Source organism: Saimiri boliviensis, chromosome 10 (assembly GCF_048565385.1).
Source record: "Saimiri boliviensis isolate mSaiBol1 chromosome 10, mSaiBol1.pri, whole genome shotgun sequence".
Lineage (NCBI taxonomy): Eukaryota > Metazoa > Chordata > Mammalia > Primates > Cebidae > Saimiri > Saimiri boliviensis.
In genome coordinates, this window is record NC_133458.1 from 8,133,368 (window position 1) to 8,154,307 (window position 20,940).

Sequence of the window (20,940 nt, forward strand, 5' to 3'; positions counted from 1 at the left end):
GGCCCTCTGCTTCCGACCTTTCCACGACGTCCTGGGTGCCTGGGAGATGGAAATCCCATTAAGCACTTATTTAATTCCATTAAGTGGCCTGTTGTGCTATTAAATGTCCATTCATCCCATTACATTCTTCCACTCCCAGAGCCCTGGTGGGCCCCTGGAGCTGGCTGTCCCAGGAAGGCCTGGGCAGGAATGCCCTGGGCAGGAGAGGAGCCCGGACTCGGAACACCACCTGGGCCCCTGCCTGCCAGCATCCTGGGGCAGACCCTCTCTTCTTCCTCCTCCTGGTCCCAGGGCTTTCTCCTGGCTGTTTCTTTAAAGTAGGGTGGGGTCCGGCCTCTCCTGTTTCTTGTGACTCCCCTGGTCTCCTGAGTGGACCCCATGGACTCCCTGTGCCCCATGGCCCCACCTGTGCAGGGCCTGGTCTCCACTCTCCTGGTCTCTGTGGGTGGCCTTCCTAGCCTGGGAGCCCAGGCCTGCTGGCCTGACCACCCGCCTCTCCATCTAGGGGCCATGCACCCCCTGCGCAGCGGCTTGCTTAACTCCACCTCAGACTCGGACCTCGTGCGCTACCGCACCATTAGCAAGATTCCCCAAATCACCCTCAACTTTGTGGACCTCAAGGGCGACCCCTTCTTGGCTTCGCCCACCAGTGACCGTGAGATCATAGCACCCAAGATAAAGGAGCGGACCCACAATGTCACCGAGAAGGTCACCCAGGTAGGTGCCCAGTGGCTGGGCTCTCCTCTCACCTTGGAGGAGATTGGGGAGGGGGTGGGAGTGGGCTGTGGTCCAGAGGAGGGAGGAGGGGGCTAGACAGTGAGGGCCTTTTGGAGGAAGGCAGACCTGAGGGCTGTGGTTGGGGAGGTATTCCAGAGCTGGGGTGGGGGAGGGGACAGTCTGAGAAGTCCTGGAGAGAGAGGACTGGAGGGACCTGGGGAAGGGGCTGGGGACGGCAGATGCTGAGGACGGGTGCATCAGGTGCGTGCCTACAGGGCATAGGGTGAGCACAGGGTAGTTGAGGCTGGGGACAGGGCCAGTAGCAGGGGGGAAGGCAGCCTCAGGGACATGAAGTGTCTGTCTGGCTGCAGGGTGTGTGACGGGGCTCCTGGGGGCCAAGCCAACTGGGAGGCTTCAAATGAGAAGCGGCCACAAAGGGCAAAGACAGGAGGGTCCTGATCCTTCTAGGCCAAGGTGCTATGCCAGGCAGAGAGTGGGCCCCAGTCCTGTGGGGATGGCCAGGATGTCCTCAAGGGACCCAACTATGTCCCCAAAGCATGGGAGAAGCAAGTTTTTTTCTCATGGGGAGGGGAGTGGGTGGGGTGGGTACAAAGATATGGAGGGGTCAAGTCCCTGAATCCTGGGCCAGAGAAGACCCCTCAGTCTCGGGGCATTAGCCAGCCTGGTCTTCTGTCCCCTCCTGGGTTATGGGTCTTCCTGGTGGCGAGAGGACCCGCGACCCCTCCATGGCCTCATCCACCATATACCTTATCCTCGCTTTTGGGGGCTAGGGGTGGGGGGGGTCAGGAGTGCAGATCCCTGCAGTGAGTGAGAAGCTGGGATAATGTGGGGGACTCCTGTCCCAAGCTGTCCCCTCCTGCCCCTTCCATAGCAGCTGCCTGCGTTGGCCCATGTGAGGGAGCAGCTCCCTCAGCGGCCTCCTGGCCCTGCTCCCACCGCCTGGCTTTCTGGGTCCCCGCCAGGTCTCCAGCCCATTGGCCTTGACTCCAGAACATTCTCCCTCACCCTGGGCCCTTATCTGGCCGCCTAGCCCTCTCTCCCTCCTCCCTTGCCTCTCTCTTGGTTCCCACCTGAGCCCCTGGCGGCTGCCCTGCTCCTGTGCCCGCTGCATGTGCCCCTGAGCTGCGGTGGGTCTGCATATGCACCTGTATGTGTCGGCAGGCGCGTGTGTTCCTGCCAGTCACCGGCAGTCTCTCCATCTCTGGGTGTCTCTGTCTGACTCTGGCTGGCTCAGCACTGGACCGGCTGGGCGGGGGTGTTGGGGAGACCATTAATCTGCGGTGACAGGCCGGGCTGCTGGCGGAGGGGGAGGGGCTCAGGCTGCGGGAACGCCGCTGCAGGAGCTGGGGCTGCGGGGGAGGGGGCCGCTGGCCGGGCACCGGCGGGGCGGGGGAGCCCAGTGTGGTGGGGTGGGGGTGGGGACCCAGGAGGAGGAGGGGCCGGCTGGAGGAGCCGAGGTTCCGAGTGCTGCCGTTGCTGGGCTGGCGGGCGGGCAGAGCGCAGCACCCTGGCAGCAGGGCCCACACCACGGGGCCATGGGCAGCTCAAGCCAGGCAGGTTGCTGCCCACGCTTACTGCCAGGGTGACCCCAGTCCCGGGGCCCAGCCCCAACCACGCTGGCTTCATGCCAGAGGCTGCCCTGGCTGTCAGTCGGCCAGCCTCAGGGGCGCAGCCTGGGCTGGGACTGCTGCTGGGGTGCAGGTGAGGTGCTGGCCGGGTCCTCAGGCCCCAGGACAGGCAGGCTGCGGGGAGCCAAGTCTTCCATGGCGGCCCCAGCAGGGAAGGCGAGCAGGGCAGGGGCTCTGTGGCCCAGGGCCCAGAAAGGCCGGGTGAGGCGAGCCGTGCGCATCTCCAGCCTCGTGGCCCAGGAGGTAGGTGATCCCCGGCCCTACCCCTTCCTTCCGGGGCTGGGGCACTGAGGCAGGTGGCCAGCCGGAGGGCTCTGGCTCCAGGCTGGGGAGAGGGCTGCTGGGAAGCAGGAGGCTCTGGGAGCCGTGGGGCCTGGCTCTGCTCGTCCGCGCTTGGCTCCTGCTCTCTTCCCCTCCCAGGCTGGGCTCACAGAGTTTCCCTTGCCGGGACTTTCCCTCTCCTGTGGCTGCCATGGCCCACAATCCTGGGGTTAAAAATGCAAAGTCGGGAGATGACAGGAATGAGACGGGTGCCCAGAGAGGATGGTGGGGAGGCGGAGTGGGGAGAAGGAGCCCACGGGCAGGACCATGAGAAGCTGGCAGGTGGCAGCAGGGCCTGGCATGGAGGCGCTGGGGCTCCCTTGCTGTGTGTGCTGGGGGAAGACCCTTGCGGGCAAGGGAGGCTTGTCCTGTTTTTGGGGGTGCAGGAGGCTGGAATCTGTGGAGGCCACTGTGTGGGCGGCGAGGGTGCACTGGTCTGAGGCACCTGGCTCATCTCTTCATGGGCAGCCGAAATGTGGTGGCTGGGCCAGGCACTAGTCTGTTACCTCCTAGAGCCATGCAGTGGCTCTCCCATCAGAGCCTGGGGCAGGCTTGGCCCGACGGTAGAGGAGGAGTGGGAGGTGGCCCAGGTCTGAGTCTGGGAATCCACCCCTGCCCCCACCACCGCACACCTGAGCCCTCTGCCTTGGTTCATATGCTCTTTCCAGCTGGGGGACAGGTACAGGTGGGAGTCTTCCCACCCACAGCTGAGGAGCCAGGGTTTGGCTTAAACAAGCCAGCTTCAGGACAACAGGCTGGGGGTACAGACCTGGCCCAAGGCCGTAGGTGAGCTGGCGGCTTCAGAGCTGGGACTGGCCCCTGTAGGGCGAGATGTGCTCCATGCACATGTGAGTTTGTGCCTTGGTGCAGTGTTGCCCATGCTGAGCGCAGACGTGGGTAGGGTCCCTGCTGTTAGGGGTGGTCCTGACACCCTCGCCCGGAGGCCTGGCCTCTCAGGCACAGGGAAGAGTCCTATCCAGGGGCAGCTACCTTCTGCCCCCTTCTCAGCAGCGTTCTGGCCAATCATTTATTGATTTTTTTTTCAGTCCCCACTTGATCACTGAAGGGCCGCCCACCCGTGGACATTTGCTCTCTGCTTTAAGGAGCTGGGCACTCGGACAGCAGGCAGAGCAGACATGGGGGCCTGGGAGCCTGTCCACGGGTTCCCTCCCTGCCCCGGGCCCCACTGCTCCCCTAGCCCATCTGGTATCTCTGGAGGCCCTGTGTCCACCGCAGGGTGGTCAAATCCTTAACTCTGACTTGTTTTAACTTCTGGTTATCTAAGGAGATGTTGTCCAAGCAGTGCCACCTGTGAAGGTGTCTTGGGCAACCACAGCCTGAATATGAATGGGAGTCTTTGGGACTCATCCACTATGGCCTCACCAACCCAGGAGCCTGAGGCTGTGGGGGCTCGGGAGTCAGTGCTTCTGGAAGCAGGGCCAGCACCTCTGGACTTCATGGGGGCTGGACAGGGCCTTGGGTTCAGCTGGCTGCCCGGGGATGGCAGGGAGTGCTTGGGAGCGGGCTCTAGGGTTGAGCTGCACGTCTGAGAGAGGATTGATTCTGAGGGAGACCCAGAGGCTTCTGGGACGGTATGGAGGAGCTGGCTGGAGCTCTCCTTAGTTTGTCTTGGGAACAAAAGGCACGTGTCACAGGGTCTGGATGGCCACCTGCATCTGTCTGTGGAGGAGGCAGAGTGTGATTGTGAGCGGCACAGGGCTGCGTGTGTCACCCTGAGTGGTCCCTGTGTGCACAGCCCTCTGTATACATTGCGTGCCATCTCCTCCCAGCTGGGCTATGTCTTCTTTGTCCCTTGGTAAGAGGGTGGGAGGATGAGGACTGGTCTGTCCTGAGCCTGGAGAGGGGGCTGAGGGAGTGAGAGTGGGAGTGTCTTGGTCTTTCTCTATCCCGGAAGACCAAGGGACCCGAGACTGGTTGCCTGGTGTCCTCGGACCCATGGCATGAAGAGGGGCTGGTAGAAACTGTGGTAACTACCACTCGGTGGGTTGGGACTGTGGCTCCTGGGGCCACTGCCCGGGCTGGGAGCTGTAGTCCTTGGAACCTTTTCTGGACTGACACTACGGCGTGCATGGTTGGGGGTGTGGGTCCGTGTCTCAGGGCAGTCACAGCGACAGGCCCGCATCTGCATTGCCAGTGGGGAGCCGAGTGCCCTGAATGCACGTCTGCCAGGAACTGTTGGAACTGTTTGGAGCCAGCCAGGAGGTCCTGTGCTGCGTGGCATTTTGGGAGCCATGGTGCCCAAACCTGGGGGTGGTCATTAGCTGTGGTCGCTTGGCTGAAGGGTGGGCGTTCTGACGGAAGCTTTTGTGGCCTCCTCCTCACTCTGCTTGGCCCCGGCGGAGGTGCCATGGCTCCCGCCCCCTGAGGTCCTGTGGCCCGCCTCACCCACGCCTCCACCTTCCCCATGCGTAGGTCCTGTCCCTGGGCGCCGACGTGCTGCCTGAGTACAAGCTGCAGGCGCCGCGCATCCACCGCTGGACCATCCTGCACTACAGCCCCTTCAAGGCCGTGTGGGACTGGCTCATCCTGCTGCTGGTCATCTACACGGCCGTCTTCACGCCCTACTCGGCTGCCTTCCTACTGAAGGAGACAGAAGAGGGCCCAGCTGCTCCCGACTGTGGCTATGCCTGCCAGCCACTGGCCGTGGTGGACCTCATCGTGGACATCATGTTCATCGTGGACATCCTCATCAACTTCCGCACCACCTACGTCAACGCCAACGAGGAGGTGGTCAGCCACCCCGGCCGCATCGCCGTCCACTACTTCAAGGGCTGGTTCCTCATCGACATGGTGGCCGCCATCCCCTTTGACTTGCTCATCTTCGGCTCTGGCTCCGAGGAGGTGGGGTCAGCAGGGAGGTGGGTGGTGGGGGGAGAGGAGAGGCCAGGAAGATGGTGGGAGGTAGTGGGGTGGAGGGTGTGGTGAGGAGGACAGAGAAAAAGAGAGAGAGAGACAGAAAGAGAGACGGAGAGAGAGGAAGAGAGAGATGGAGAGAGAGAGAGAGAGGCAGAGAGAGGGAAAACGAGAGAGAGACAGGGAGAGAGAGAGAAAGACAGTGGGAGAGAGACGTGGTGGCGAGGAACCTGCAGAGGCATGGTGGATACCCCGGCAAACCCATGCTCCTTCTCTCCATACAGACTCCTTGCAGGGTTGCAGAGGGCCACAGAAGACACCTGTTTTCTAATTCATCTACCCCAAGGGGCAATTATTTTGCAGCTCACAACAAACTGCCCTAGAAGCTGGTGGGAGTACTGGCCAGGCACCCTAGGGTGACCACTGGCCCATCAGCGCCCATTTCCTCATCTGCACTATGGGAGGCGGCGGCCCCTCTGTCCCAAAGCTGGCACTAAGGTTCATAAGACACCTGTGCCGGGCCCAGCATAGGCTTCGACTCTTAGGAAGAGGGTCTAGGAAGTCTTTGAGGAACTGACCGCCGATGCCCGCTCGGAGGGCTGCAGCGCCTCCCCTCCTCTCTCGCCCCCTCCACCAAATGTGCCCCTCTCTGACCCCCAGCTGATCGGGCTGCTGAAGACTGCGCGGCTGCTGCGGCTGGTGCGCGTGGCGCGGAAGCTGGACCGCTACTCGGAGTACGGCGCCGCTGTGCTCTTCCTGCTCATGTGCACCTTCGCGCTCATCGCGCACTGGCTGGCCTGCATCTGGTACGCCATCGGCAACATGGAACAGCCGCACATGGACTCGCGCATTGGCTGGCTGCACAACCTGGGCGACCAGATCGGCAAGCCCTACAACAGCAGCGGCCTGGGCGGCCCCTCCATCAAGGACAAGTACGTGACAGCACTCTACTTCACCTTCAGCAGCCTCACCAGCGTGGGCTTTGGCAACGTCTCCCCCAACACCAACTCCGAGAAGATTTTCTCCATCTGCGTCATGCTCATTGGCTGTAAGTGTGCCCCAGGGCGGGCGGTGGGGAGTGCCCAAGTAGAGAGAACTGAGGCTGCTAGCCGGGCCAGAGTGAGGCCCCTGGGACTTAGAGGCTCAGGAGCTACTATGATGACATGGTTTGGGGGCCGGGCCACTGGGCGGGCACTGCTAAAGGGTGGGGTGTGCTGGAGCACAGATGTACTTGGGCATCTCACGGGCATGTCGACGCTGAGACAGGCACTGACCTGGTGCGGGGCCTGAGCAGGGTCCCTGTGTGTGGGTGGGTGGGGTCCCTGCAGATGCTGACGGCCCCACGTACCCACGTCCCCAGCCCTCATGTATGCCAGCATCTTCGGTAATGTGTCGGCCATCATCCAGCGGCTCTACTCGGGCACGGCCCGCTACCACACACAGATGCTCCGGGTGCGGGAGTTCATCCGCTTCCACCAGATCCCCAACCCCCTGCGCCAGCGTCTCGAGGAATATTTCCAGCATGCCTGGTCCTACACCAATGGCATTGACATGAACGCGGTGAGACCACCAGAGCGAGGTGGATGGGTGGCAGGCTGGGAAGAGTCAGATGACAGAGGGGAGCCTCTTGGCACAGCAAGCAAGTCTCAGGCGGTCACAGTCCGTTCCGTACTAAGAAGGGCCCTGGAGGCATGTTGCCCCTTTTTGCCCGTGAGGAAACGGAAGCCTTTGGAGCCCCTTCCCTGGAGAGCTCCCCTTCTGGGGTAGGCGCTATATGTCACGTGGGCGATGGAGTTAAACCCCTATTATAGCCCAGGGCGGGAATGGTCTCTACGCCTTAAAAATAAGAACATGAAGGGCTAGAACACAAGGGTGCTCGGCCAGGGGTGGTGAAGCTGGAGTGGGGACCCAGGTCCTTCCCAAGACACTGGGCCCCTTGATGTTTCTGAGATCTCCCAGGCCTGCAGGATGAGATTTCCCTGACCTGGAGCGGTGGGATGGTGAAGTGGAGTGTGGGTCCGGGTCCCTAGGGAGGATGTGCTGAGCCAACCCCTTCCGCGCCCCCAGGTGCTGAAGGGCTTCCCCGAGTGCCTGCAGGCCGACATCTGCCTGCACCTGAACCGCTCGCTGCTGCAGCACTGCAAGCCCTTCCGAGGGGCCACCAAGGGCTGCCTTCGGGCCCTGGCCATGAAGTTCAAGACCACACATGCGCCACCGGGGGACACCCTGGTGCATGCTGGGGACCTGCTCACCGCCCTGTACTTCATCTCCCGGGGCTCCATCGAGATCCTGCGGGGCGACGTCGTCGTGGCCATCCTGGGTATGGGGTGGGGGGTGGGCACTGGCCTGGAAATGCCCTCTGCAGCCTCCAGAGGTGTGAGCCTTCTGAATATGCAGTCGCTGGGGCTGTGGACCTGGGACTGCCTGCAGGGTCTTTGGGCTCCTTTAATTCACCTAAACTCAGGCCCTCCAAGCGGGGCCATGGAGAGGAGCCCCATGTGGGGAGGGGTGCTGAATTCTGGGGTTCCCACATTCTCCTTCCTTTCAGGATCCCCCACAAACAGACACTTTTTGCTTCCTTAAAGTAGGATCCAATCTAGATCCTCTAGCCTGGGCAGTAGAGGAAGCAGTGCTCACCTGGAGGTGGGGCATTTGGTTTCACTGAGGGCCATGTGGTTCCCTGCAGCCTCTTGCCTGGCCACTTGGCATATCCAAAGCCAAGGGAGGTCTGCCCCTTCCCCACTTCCTTTCTACGCCTCCTGTATGGTGGGTGTGTCAGTGTGTCTACACACTGGGGACCTTTTCCCCTCTGCCTGTCCTTCCCTCACCCTGCATGCTTCAGGGCAGATATTTCAAACTCTTTCAACCATGGTTTATGTTAGGACATTTTAGATTTTGTTTCTCAGCTCTGTACAAACACAAATACACACCCCCGCACAACTAAAATCAAAGTTTCACTACATAACACTTGGCCTTACTACATGTGGTACATTCTAGCATTTCTGTTCTGTGCTATGCTAAGCTAAACTACTGTATGTTCTTTCAGTAAAAAAAAAAAAAAAAAAAAATGTTGGTTTTGATTCACTACTGTGTTCTGATCTTTGGTTTGAAGAACTTTGCTTACAAGGGTGCAGTGATTGGTTAAGAGGGTGTTTGGGACATGGGGTTTGGGTAGTCCTGCTGTCTGGGTCTCATTTGCTGGGAGACCCTGGGTTTCTGGCCCCTTCTGCCAGTCCCCTGGCACTCACTGTCCTGCCTCCCAGGAGGGAGGGTGGGCTGGCATCCTGGCTGTGTGGGTTGGGGACCAGCCAGCAGGTGACCCAGCAGAGGGGACATGGCCTGCCTGGGGTGGGGATGCCGGGAGAAGGTGCCTGCTGCCTGGATGCCCCCGCCCCCCGGGGCTGAGCTCCCTGTCCTCTCCGTGGCCTCCAGGGAAGAACGACATCTTTGGGGAGCCTCTGAACCTGTATGCGAGGCCTGGCAAGTCGAACGGGGACGTGCGGGCCCTCACCTACTGTGACCTACACAAGATCCATCGCGACGACCTGCTGGAGGTGCTGGACATGTACCCCGAGTTCTCCGACCACTTCTGGTCCAGCCTGGAGATCACCTTCAACCTGCGAGATGTGAGTCGGCTCTCCTGAGCTGGACCCCGTCCTCCTGCTTCCAGCCGTGTGGCTGCCCCTTCGCTGTGTGACATTGAATGTGATGCTTCTCTGCCTCACTTTCCCTGTCTGTCAAATGGTATTGTAGAGCAGGCTACAAAAGTCCCAAACTCAGGCCTTGTCTGGGGCAGAGGTCACTTGGGGGCAGGGAAGTGTTTCCCCAGAGCTGGGAGCCCAGCCCTACTTTTTCTATGTTAAGGAGAGAGCTTGGGCCCTGACCCTGGTGGGGCAGGAGAGCCCTGATACTGATCTTGGTTCCAGACCAACATGATCCCGGGCTCCCCCGGCAGTGCGGAGTTAGAGGGCGGCTTCAGTCGGCAACGGAAGCGCAAGCTGTCATTCCGAAGGCGTTCGGACAAGGGTGAGGTGGGGGAGGGGAGGGGAGGGGAGGGAGGGGAGGGGGGTGCGGAAGGGTGGGGAAGGAGGGGGGTGGGGAAGGAGGGCGGGGCCCAGGTGAGGCTGGGAGCCCGAAGTTGGGGTGGCCATGTCTGCTTCGCTCAGGCCCCAGACCTTCCCATCCCTTCCTCCAGCGTGCCCACTCCTCACCCCAGCTGTTCAGATGCTGCCCATCTTTCAGGGCCCCTGCAGCTGTCACCTCCTCCAGGTAGCCCTCTCCCACCCTCCAGGGCAAGCCTAGGCTTTTTGGACCTCACAGGCCTGGGGTCTCTGTGAGCGTTGCCCTAAATTAATGAGGAGGAAAGTCACAGGACAAAGGAGGGCCAGGGGACCAATGATAGGGCGGAAGCCCGGAAGTCCCAGAGAGCCCCCAACCCCGGAAGCACCATTGCCGGTGCTTGGGCAGCCAGGGGGCACAGGGAGTTCTCAGTCAGCTTGAGAGAGTGGGTGCAAGATAGCAGAAGCAGCAACGGGGGACAAACCAGGACGTCCTGCCCAGTCCTCTCGCAGGCTCGCTCCTGTCCCCTCCTCCACCCCTGCCTCTCCCCCTCCCCACCCTTCTCTGAGGCCCATTCTCTGTTTCCCACAGACACGGAGCAGCCAGGGGAGGTGTCGGCCTTGGGGCCGGGCCGGGCGGGGGCAGGGCCGAGTAGCCGGGGCCGGCCAGGGGGTCCGTGGGGGGACAGCCCGTCCAGTGGCCCCTCCAGCCCTGAGAGCAGTGAGGATGAGGGCCCAGGCCGCAGCTCCAGCCCCCTCCGCCTGGTGCCCTTCTCCAGCCCCAGGCCCCCCGGAGAGCTGCCGGGTGGGGAGCCCCTGACGGAGGACTGTGAGAAGAGCAGCGACACTTGCAACCCCCTGTCAGGTACGGGGGCGGGGTGGGGTGGGCGAGGGAGGGCCTGGGCGGGGCTGTGGCAGGTGGCTTCGGCCGGGACATTCACCTGCTCACTGGCTCAATGGCTCTTCCGCTGCAGGCGCTTTCTCGGGAGTGTCCAACATTTTCAGCTTTTGGGGGGACAGTCGGGGCCGCCAGTACCAGGAGCTCCCTCGCTGCCCTGCCCCTACCCCCAGCCTCCTCAACATCCCCCTCTCCAGCCCGGGTCGGCGGCCCCGCAGTGACGTGGAGAGCAGGCTGGATGCCCTCCAGCGCCAGCTCAACAGGTGAGGGAGTGCAAGTTGCGCCGGACGCCCTGGAGTCTGGTCCAAGTCCTGGCGGTGTTGTTGGGGAGAGGGAGAGGGCCTGTCTGTGTGTGCGGCAGCTGGATCCCCTCCTTCCATTCTAAGCTGAGCTGGAGGCTGCCACATTGGTCAACCCAGGGCAGAGGCTTGGGTTGACCAGACGCCCCTCCCCGTCCCCGCTCCCAGCGGAGGCTGTCCCTGGTGTCCCCACCTCCCTGAGCTTCCCCCTGCTTCCTGCCCCAGGCTGGAGACCCGGCTGAGTGCAGACATGGCCACCGTCCTGCAGCTGCTTCAGAGGCAGATGACGCTGGTCCCGCCCGCCTACAGTGCTGTGACCACCCCGGGGCCTGGCCCCACTTCCACGTCCCCCATGTTGCCTGTCAGCCCCCTCCCCCCTCTCACCCTGGACTCGCTTTCTCAGGTAAGCTCTGGTCCCCCTTCCTCAAGGCGCCCCTACCCACTTGTTCTGTCCTAAATCCAGTCCAAACCTGCTTTGCTGCCTTTCTGCTGGGCTGTGTGGCCCAGCCTCCCTGACACTTGCTCCTGCCCTCCTCCTCCCTGTCCTCCTGGAGGAAGGCTGCCTTGGGAGCTGCAGGCTCAGGGTAGGGCAGGAGAGTCCCCTGTTCAAAGCCCCTAGACAGCTGGGTGCAGGGAACCCTCAGGATAAGTGGCCCGCAGCCTCACCCCCCTAGTGTCCACAGTCTCCACCGCCAGGCCCTGAGCATCACCTGGAGAGCCAGCTCCAACTGTGGCACCTGTGTCATGGCCACGGGTGGTCTCCAAGAACTGATGGAGCCTGAGGCCTGGCAGTGGAGGCTGCACACCAGTGTGTCCAGGGACAGGGTCCCGGGTCCCTGCCGAGACACTCTCACTGTCCTGCCCATTTTTGCCCTTGGCACTGGCTGTCACAGGGTCATCTGGAGGACACCTGGCATTTCCCAGGGTTCAGAGGCCAAGCCCAGAGGGGAGGACTTCCTGGGCCTGCTCTGTCCCCTCTGCTAGAGATGGGTCTCGGTTGCCCCTTGTCCTCTCTCGGGTGGTCTGCGTGTCCCAGGCCTCTGCAGGATGGCAGTGTCTGTGCCACCCTCCGCGTCCCTTCTGGGGACTCCTCTGGTTGCCAGAGGCGGCCTGGGATCTGCTCCCTCCCCCCTTTCCTTGGCATCCGCTCCCCCCTCCCATATGCTGCCTGCTCCTGTTTGCAGACACCAGGGCCCACGTCAGCAAATGTGCGAGTCTCCCTTTGCAGCCGCCCCCGCAGAGCTCTCACCAGCAGACGCTCAGTCCCCACAAACCCCTCCCCGCCGGCCCCGGCCCTCTCCCTGGCCTTCAGATGCCTGGCCGCCAGCCTGCCGCTTCCTGGGTCCCTGAGTTCTTTCTGGATTGTGGGAAGGAATCTTGCCTCTTTTTCTGTCCCAGCTTCTGTCCCAGCGCAGAGACGGCTTATTCCAGGTTGGGTTTGGGCTCAGCAGCCACGCTGAGGGCCTAGGATTTTCCCTGCTCCCAGCTCTCCTGTTTGGTCTCTGTCCTGAGAGAGCGCCTTTCTCTACTTCCCAGCTTGGTGCCTCCCCTTGGTGGCCCGGGTCCTGCTCTGGCTCCCTTGGCTCTTCTTGCCCCCTCCAGCTCCTCTGCCCACCTGACCCTCCTCCCATCCAACCTCTGTGCGCCGCGCCCTCCTGCCCCACTTCCTCCTCCTCCACGGCCTCTTCACCTGCCCAAGCTCGGTGTGTTTTGCAGGTTTCCCAGTTCCTGGCGTGTGAGGAGCTGCCCCCAGGGGACCCAGAGCTCCCTCAAGATGGCCCCACGCGACGCCTCTCCCTGCCGGGCCAGCTGGGGGCCCTCACCTCCCAGCCCTTGCACAGACACGGCTCGGACCCGGGCAGTTAGTGGGGCTGCCCAGTGTGGACATGTGGCTCACCCAGGGATCAAGCACTGCTGGGCCGCTCCCCTCGGAGGCCCCGTTCAGGAGGCCCTGACTGTGCCAGGGGAGAGGACCTCGAAGACACAGCTCCTCCCGCAGCCCTTGGGACCATCTCCTGCCGCAGTCCCCTGAGCCCCAGTGAGAGGGGCAGGGGCAGGGCCGGCAGTGGGTGGGGCCTGTGGCCCCCCCACTGCCCTGAGGGCATTAGCTGGTCTAACTGCCCGGAGGCACCCGGCCCTGGGCCTTAGGCACCTCAAGGACTTTTCTGCTATTTACTGCTCTTATTGTTAAGGATAATAATTAAGGATCATATGAATAATTAATGAAGATGCTGATGACTATGAATAATAAATAATTATCCTGAGGAGACTCCAGTGGTGCTGGGCAGGTGTAACTCTTATTTGCTGTGTCCTGTGATCGTCTGGACGTGCACGAGGTGCCTGCACAGGAATCCGGCCATGTGCCCAGGCCCACGGGGCTGCCCCATGTCCAGGTGTGGGTGTGCGCTGCGGGGGCGGCGCTCCCTGTGCTGACACAGCTCATCTCCAGAAGACAGAATCTGGTCTCCATAGGGCCTTGGATTCAGGATGACAAAGATCCCCTGGACTGCATGCGTTTAGAGGCAGTCCTGATGGGACAGTGGCCTGGCGTCCAGCACCTAAGGGCCATGTGCCTCTGCTAGGCAGGGCACCCTGGCTCCTACAGCTGGCCTCGCACTGACTGCCGACACAGTCCTGTGCTGTCTCCCTCTCGCGGACCCTGAGCCCGCATTGACCCTAACCTGAAATTGGCTTGAGTCCTGGTCCCCACCTCCGCCTCCAACTTGGTCTTATCTTGTCCAATACAATTGGGGCCTGGACACACTGGTGACCCCAGCCCCGACCAGAGCTCACCTGGTGTCTGGCTGTGGATGGGCCTCACTTGGGTCACCTTGGTCCCCTGTGATCCTGGATCTCGAGGAGCTTCCTGAACAGGGTACAACCTTCAGGGTGACTCATTCCCATGGCCGGGAGCAAGCAAGGCAGAGGTCGTGGGGACAGTAAATGGTGTGTGCACGTGTGCCTCTGTGTGTGTGTGTGTGTGTGTGTGTGCATGTGCTGCTGGGTCTGTGAGGACATGAGGCCCCTGGAGGATTGTGGTGCTGGGGCTGCAGCTGGTGCAGAGTGCTGATGGGCAGTGGGCAGGCTGTGCCCAGGGAGGCCGGTTTGCAGGCAGGAGCTGCTAGAGGCCTCCAGAGACCTCAGCAGCTTCTCACTGAATCCTCGAAACCTCTGACTCTTCGAGGTGGGTTTGTTGACTCTGTTTTAAAGATGAGTGTACCATTCTCACTGCCCTTGCCTGGGTGGGTGGGTGTTGGTTTCTGAGCAGCCTGGCAGGTTCCCTGTGCTCAGAGCTGGGAGGAGAGAAGGAAGGGATCTCCCCCTTTCCTGGGAGAGACAGGGAGGAGGATGAGAGCCATAGGTCAGAGGTGGGGAGGGGTGACAGGCCTGCCAGGCAGAAAAGACAGGGTTGTGCATCAGGATCTGTTCCACACTTGGACACGTGCACACGTGAGTGTGAGCTTGCTTCTGCTCATGGTTTGAAAGTTGTACACATGCCTTCCTGGTTGGCTGATGTGACTGTTGGTGCAGGTGGGGGTCTAGCTTGGGTGGCCAAGATTTGGTGCAATGGGGCATGGCTCTGTTTATGGACTCTGGAGCCCAAGGCAGGAGACAAACCCAAGCAGGAGTTTATGGGGAACAGTGAAGGTACACACGAAGCTCAATGCTCTTCGCATGCTGTGCTGTGAGCTGAGCCCAGTCCCTGCTCCCCGGCACTGTCTCAGCCTTGCCGTGGTCTGCCCTTGTCGTTAGGGTGCCTTCATCCTGGGAGCCCACCTGATACCCACCACTCACTGTCCAGCAGTCGGGTGGGTGTTGGTGGGCACAAAGAAGAGAGGAAGGAAGGGCCTTTGCTCCCCTCCTGGCTTTGCAGCAGAGGTGCCACTGGTTATTTCTTTGTGGCACCATGCCAGCACCATGGTCAGCTGCCTTCTGCTAGGTGAGGGCCTGCCTGGGCGGCGGAGATGTGGTGTAGGTTGTGGTGCTCCCGAGGAGTGAATGCTTGTGTGAGTGTGCGTGTCTGTGCTCAGGATGGGGACTGGGCCCAGCAGAGGGCAAGCTGTCCATGCCAGTCCTTGACAGAAACACATGGGTGTCATGGGGTCAGTCGTTCGGTGTGGATGGGCCAGGCTGCCCAGATGCCCCATGTCAAGTCTCTGCCAGGAGTCCCCTGCTAAGACTGGAGAGTGGGTGAGGAGCAGTCACAGTGGCTGTGTTTGCCAGGTGTTCCCTGCTTCAGTCTCAGCTGCGTGCTCTGCCCTTGCGTCCTGGATCCCTACCCTGGTGGAGGGCAGCTTAGCATCCACACGAGGACAGTCAGTTTCAGGCTGGTCCGGTGACTGGCTGGCAGTGGCATCCCTGGTTGGTGGCAGGTATGTCTGACTCCGGGTTCTCCCTACCCATCCTCCGGCCTGCACTGCTCAGCCACAGGCAGGCCTGCCCCCGGCTCCTCCCGTCACCTGGGCTCCAAGAGCAACAGGAAGTTTGGTGGTGAGGACAAGGGCAAGCCATGGTGGTGCAGTCTCCCCTCCTGCAGGCCTGGTCACCTGGCTGTTAAGGGCCTGTCATCCAGAGCTGAGAATTTTCCCAAACCAAGAGAGCCAGGGGGCAGGATGGGAGGTGGAGGGACTGTGGCAAGATAGCAAGGGATCCATGCGGTGTCAACACCTGGCGGAAGCCTGGTGCAGGGCCCCGAGCTGCAGTCTGGTCAGGGGCTGGGAGCAGGAACTGAAGGGACAGGGCGGTGCCTCTCTCGCCTCCTCCTCTATGCCCAGAGCTCCAAGAGTGGAGGGATGTCCAGCCTGCCTGTCCAGGTGCAAGCTGGTCTCCAGCACCTGTCCTTACCTGAGCTCCCATCCCTGCTCAGCTGGGCGGTGGGAAATCTCTCACATCTCATGGACAAATAACAGCAACGGCTATTTTCTGAGCACGACCTTTGCAGCAAACATTATTCCAACCACCTGAAACCAAAGCCGCAGAGGCTGGGACTCTGCTGAGCGTCCCTTGCTCCTGAGAGTGGAACTAGAATGTGAACCCAGGTGGTCTGAGTCACATGCCTGCTGGTCCTGAGGGACAGATGGACTTCTCCTTGTCTGCAGGACAAAGCCCTCTGTGCCAGGTTTGCACAGAGGTTCTCATCTTTCTTTCCAGACTCGTCTGTCCGCTCCCTTCCCCTCTCCGCCATGTGTCCGGTGCTGCAGCCATGTAAGCTTCCGTCCTGTTCACCGTGTTCTGGCATCTGCCCCGTCTTTGCCCTCTTCTTGTGATGCAGACTCTCTCATCCTTGGTGTGGAGAGACCCTTCCGTCTTCCCAGTCCCAGCATGGACATCGCCGCTCCCAAGGCCTTCTGCAGGCTTCTCAGCTGGCTGCGACACTCGCTGTCACCTGTGTGAGGGGGCTCCCCACACCCCACCTGCTTGCTCGTCTGTCCTCCGTAAAGGAGAAGGGCTGAATGCTGGTCATCTTGTCATCTCTTTCCACCTAGCATCTAGCACAGTGCCCAGCAGCTGATGTGGCCACTAGAAAGCCCACACGTCCCTGTGTTTGAGGATTGTGCACAGAATAGGGAGATATCTTCTGGGCAGTTTCCTGGGCCAAAACTTGCTTCTGTCCCTGGAGGTTGCCTTCCTCCCAAAGGCTTGGCCTCTTAGATTGTGGCTGCCTCTCCTGCTCACCTCCCCAGGGAGCACAGATCCCACTCCTTGTGGGTACAAATGCTTATCTTTTTTTTTTTTTTTTAACTTTAGCACAGCCAAGGTAAATACTAAATATTTGAAAGAGAATGATGGGAGCGGTGGGGAGAATAAACCAGAGACTTGGACCAAGAGCCTCCAGCTGTTCATTTTGTAGAATGAATGTTGGGGCCTGTCTGTGGCTGCCCCAGTCTGGAGGCTTGCAGGCCCCACCCTATTACCAGGCCCTGGGATGCCTCTGAGGTGGAGCTGGGATACATTTTTGCAGGGGGTTTTGCTCCCCGTTCCGGTTTCCAGGTGGCCTCTGAGTGGAGGGCTCCAGCTCACCACCCTCTGGGTGGCTGTTCATTTGTCCTTCGATGGTCAAGGCTGAGAGAGGTTTCACCCAGGGCTGTGCACTTCCAGATTCAGGTCTGTGGAATCCGCTTGTCCTCGGGTGGTGACAGCCTTGTGGAAACTGAAACCTGATTGAACTTGCTTTTCACTGAGAGCTTACACTGCTGTAGGAAGAGGTATTTCCTTGTGGGAGTCCTGGTGGCTGGACAACACAAGGACCATAAGAGGACACACGTGGTGCGTTAGTTTCTCTCAAGTGCTCAATGACGTCGAAATGAATGGGAAACACAGGGCTTTCCAAAGTGACTGTTTGGGGGCATGTTAAGATAATTGTATGTCATTCAAGAGTGGTTGGTGTGAAAATTAACTTAGTAAAAGATTAAATAGTAACGATTTTCTTTTTTTTTTTTTTTTGAGATGGAGTTTCGCTCTTGTTACCCAGGCTGGAGTGCAATGGCGCGATCTCGGCTCACCGCAACCTCCGCCTCCTGGGTTCAGGCAATTCTCCTGCCTCAGCCTCCTGAGTAGCTGGGATTACAGGCACGTGCCACCATGCCCAGCTAATTTTTTTGTATTTTTAGTAGAGACGGGGTTGGGTTTCACCATGTTGGCCAGGATGGTCTTGATCTCTCGACCTCGTGATCCACCCGCCTCGGCCTCCCAAAGTGCTGGGATTACAGGCTTGAGCCATTGCGCCTGGCCGCGATTTTCTTAATGCTGCATATATGCATGGTATTAAGCTATAAAAACTCAATTTAAGGCTGGATACGGTGGCTCACGCCTGTAATCCCAGCACTCTGGGGCCGGCCGAGACCACTGCACTCCAGCCTTCGCAGCAGAGTCAGACCCTGTCTCAAAAAAGCCCAGTCCTCCCACCCCCAAAACTCAGTTTATCTTGATCTTCTTAACAGTAGCATTTTAAGGAAAGTGATTCTTAATCACTTTGAATTACTAAACATCCGAGTACAATTCGAGTTTTTTGGGTTAAAGTGTTGTCTTACAAGAAAAAAAAAAGAGAATGCATTCTGAGGCGCTTGTTTACATAACCAGCTTCCTTATTTTATATTAATAATCACGCCCTGTAAGTGAGTTGGAAGTCTGCAAGAGACATTGCTAAGAAACCAGAGCAGAAGAATTTAGCATGATTCTCTTACGATTATTTTAAAATTAGCAATAGCATAAGGCCTGGCTACAAAAGACTTAGATGCTAACTGGCAAGAAAATCAGTCATTAGGGAAACAGTCTGGAGAGGGCTCTCATAGCAACACAACCATATGTGACAGCTCCGCTTCCCCTTTCTGCTTTACCAGGTGATGGCAGCCAGATAATCAGATGGAACTTGCTGATTAGGGACACCAGGAAGATCAAATCAGAGTGGTCTCCTGGTCTTAGGCAGCCCAGGTAGGATGGAAGTCTCAGCAGAGGGGTTTTGTTTAATGTCAAGTTGCCCTGGGTGCCCTGGGTTTATGACTCTTCTGCAGAGAAGTTTGGCTTTCTGTGGGGCTCTAAGTGGCCTTAGGGAAGCGTTATTATTCTCAGGGCTGGAGGAAGGAGCGTGGAGGAATGAGGATTAGGAATGGCAATGAGTGAATGCTGTCAGCTGTCCTCTGTCCTCTGGCCCTGGGGGAGCTTTTTCTTTCAAATACCAAGAAATGGGTTGAGTCCATGTGTCCAGTGCCACCCCATGTCTCTGGGGATGCCTGGGGGCAGGGGCGAGGCTTATGTTCTGAGTCAAGTCACCTGAGACATTGGACTCAGCAGGCACCGGCTCCTAAGCATGGGGCGGGTTCCTGTGCCTGGGAAGATTGCTTTGGCTTAAGAGTTCAAGACTAGCCTGTAACATAGTCAGACCCCGTCCCTTCAAAAAAATTAAAAACATTAGCTGGGCATGGCGGCATGTGCCTGTAGTCGCAGCTACTTGGGAGGCTGAGGCAGGAGGATCCCTTGAGCCCAGAAAGTTGAGGCTTCAGTGAACCGTGATCGCCCCACTGCACTCCAGCCTGGGCAACAGAGCAAAATACCCTGTCTCCAAAAAGAAAAAAGTGTGTGTGTGTGTGTGTGTGCGTGCGTGTGTGTGTGTGTGTGTGGTGGTGGGGGGGCGTTGTGAACACTGGGGAAGTTACCTCACAATGCAGGCCAGAAAACAACTTAAAAGATGATCCCAGACCTCCAGGCCCTAAGTTCTCTGCCACCCTGTCAGTGCCATCCTCACTGGTAACCTTTTTCCTAGTCCTCCCACAGCCATGGGGATGCTATCCAGATGTATCTGATGAACTGCAGGGAGGAATGAGCACGTGACCCTGGAAGGGAGGAGGGGCTGCAGTAAAGGCTTCTCTGTTGGTCAGCAAGCAGTTTTCCCATAATAATAATTAGGGCTCATGATGAGGCATCACATCGCAGAGATGCGGAGCCGGCAAGGAGGTGAGGAAGCTGCAAAGGAACCGAGCTGAAGCTGAACAGGAGGCACAGAGCCTCCTGGGAGAGCAGAGCAGGGTGCAGGTCTGAGGGTCGGTCTGGGCTAGGCTCAGTGGCTCCTGTCATGGTGCCCACATAGGCAGTCCCGAGGGGCACAGGAAGTGGTGTATGATTGTAGGCTGAGCTGTTCGGCTCAGGGCTCGCAAAGCCGAGGTCTTAGGAATATCCCTTCCTGAGCCAATTAGCTTCCCACTTGCCGAGGCAGCTGCTGCAGCTCCAGCCCAGCCCATCCTCTCGTTACCTCAGGGATCAGGTGAAGTATCTGTGTTTGGAGGGGACGGCAAATGCCATTGCTTATGAGAAACTCAAGTCACACCAGACATGACTGAGGAGGGGCTGGGGTATAGCGCTGCTTGAGGAGGACAGACTCCTTGAAGCTTCCTGCTAACTTTTCACCAGCTGACTGGCAAACGTTGAATGCTTTGGGTAACTGCCAAATTTGTGGTTCAGAAATGGAAGAAGTGTAGAAAGGCTGAAAGTGACTAGTGAAGAGGCAGCTCCTTTGGCTGAAGTGCTTGGTGGGTTGCACGTAACTGACACAGCAGGACAGACGCCTCTCTCCTCAGCATCCCCGGCGGGTGGCGTCTCCCTGGCCCTTGGCCTTGGGTTAGCTCTACAGCTGGACCCGGTGCTGGTGAGGCACCTGTCCAGATGGCCTCACTCCAGCAGAGCAGACGGGGCCTTATGGGTGCTTATCATGCCTGGGATCCCCCGTGGAGATTTTATACCCCAACTCAGGGCAGGAGAGCTTTCACTTAAAAACTTTTAAGTGTTTCCTTGAGCCCCACCTAGAATAACAGAAAGTCACAAAAAGTCACAAAAAGTCCTGAGAGAGCACAGCCCACCCCCCTCAGTTTTCAGTGGAGGAGAACGAGGCTCAAAGTTGCTCAAGGCAGGAGGGTGCAGGGCAGCGCAGCCCCTCACTTCCTGTCCTGCTGCAGGCTGATGGGATACACCTGCACCCTTCAGTATCTCATCATTTAGTTGGGACCACATGAGAGAAATAGAAGAAAATGACCATGGCCCCACTTTTATGAAGTGCCCAACAGAGCTGCTTTCGATCCTAGGCAAGTCCTCCTCATTCTCCAAGACCTGGCTCTCGGCAGCCTTCTCCATAAAGCCTGTCCTGAACTGTTGTCAGTCTACAGCAATCCTCTGTGACACTGCATGACACATGTCCTGTAACAATTTTTTTTTTTTTGAGACCAAGTTTCGCTCTTGTCGCCCAGGCTGGAGTGAAGTGGCACGATCTCACTGCAACCTCTGCTTCCTGGGTTAAAGCGATTCTCCTGCCTCAGCCTCCCGAGTAGCTGAGATTACAAGCATGTGCCACTACACCTGGATAATTTTGTATTTTTAGTGGAGGCGGGGTTTCACCATGTTGAACAGGCTAGTTACAAACTCCTGACTTTGGGTGATCACCCGCCTTGGCCTCTCAAGTGCTGGGACTACAGGTTTGAGCCACCAAACCTGGCCCTGTAACAATTTTTTTTTTTTTTTTTAGAAAGAGAAAAAGAATAAAGAAGAGGAAGAAAGAGAAAGAGGAAGAGGGAGAGAGAATGGGGGTATTGCTTTGTTGCCCGGGCTAGAATGCAGTCTAAATATGGGTATGCCTATAA

The 20,940-nt window shown here is 59.0% G+C and overlaps 1 protein-coding gene across 5 annotated transcripts in view; it reads left to right on the forward strand.

The window, feature by feature from the left end:
* Positions 1–12,774, forward strand: part of KCNH2 (potassium voltage-gated channel subfamily H member 2) — a 34,125-nt gene extending 21,351 nt beyond the window's left edge. For 4 of the 5 annotated variants that reach the window (XM_074378918.1, XM_039472952.2, XM_074378916.1 and 1 more), the window contains exons 5-15: positions 506–717; positions 5,121–5,549; positions 6,222–6,609; positions 6,922–7,121; positions 7,629–7,881; positions 8,994–9,187; positions 9,488–9,587; positions 10,212–10,484; positions 10,594–10,780; positions 11,042–11,219; positions 12,533–12,774. In XM_074378918.1, coding sequence (XP_074235019.1) covers positions 506–717; positions 5,121–5,549; positions 6,222–6,609; positions 6,922–7,121; positions 7,629–7,881; positions 8,994–9,187; positions 9,488–9,587; positions 10,212–10,484; positions 10,594–10,780; positions 11,042–11,219; positions 12,533–12,682 — 2,564 coding nt within the window. In that variant the 3' untranslated portion in view covers positions 12,683–12,774. Of the gene's footprint in view, positions 1–505; positions 718–2,164; positions 2,610–5,120; positions 5,550–6,221; positions 6,610–6,921; positions 7,122–7,628; positions 7,882–8,993; positions 9,188–9,487; positions 9,588–10,211; positions 10,485–10,593; positions 10,781–11,041; positions 11,220–12,532 lie in introns of those variants that run through there. The other variant, XM_010340468.3, reaches the window with a different exon arrangement.
* The last annotated feature ends 8,166 nt before the right edge of the window (positions 12,775–20,940 follow it).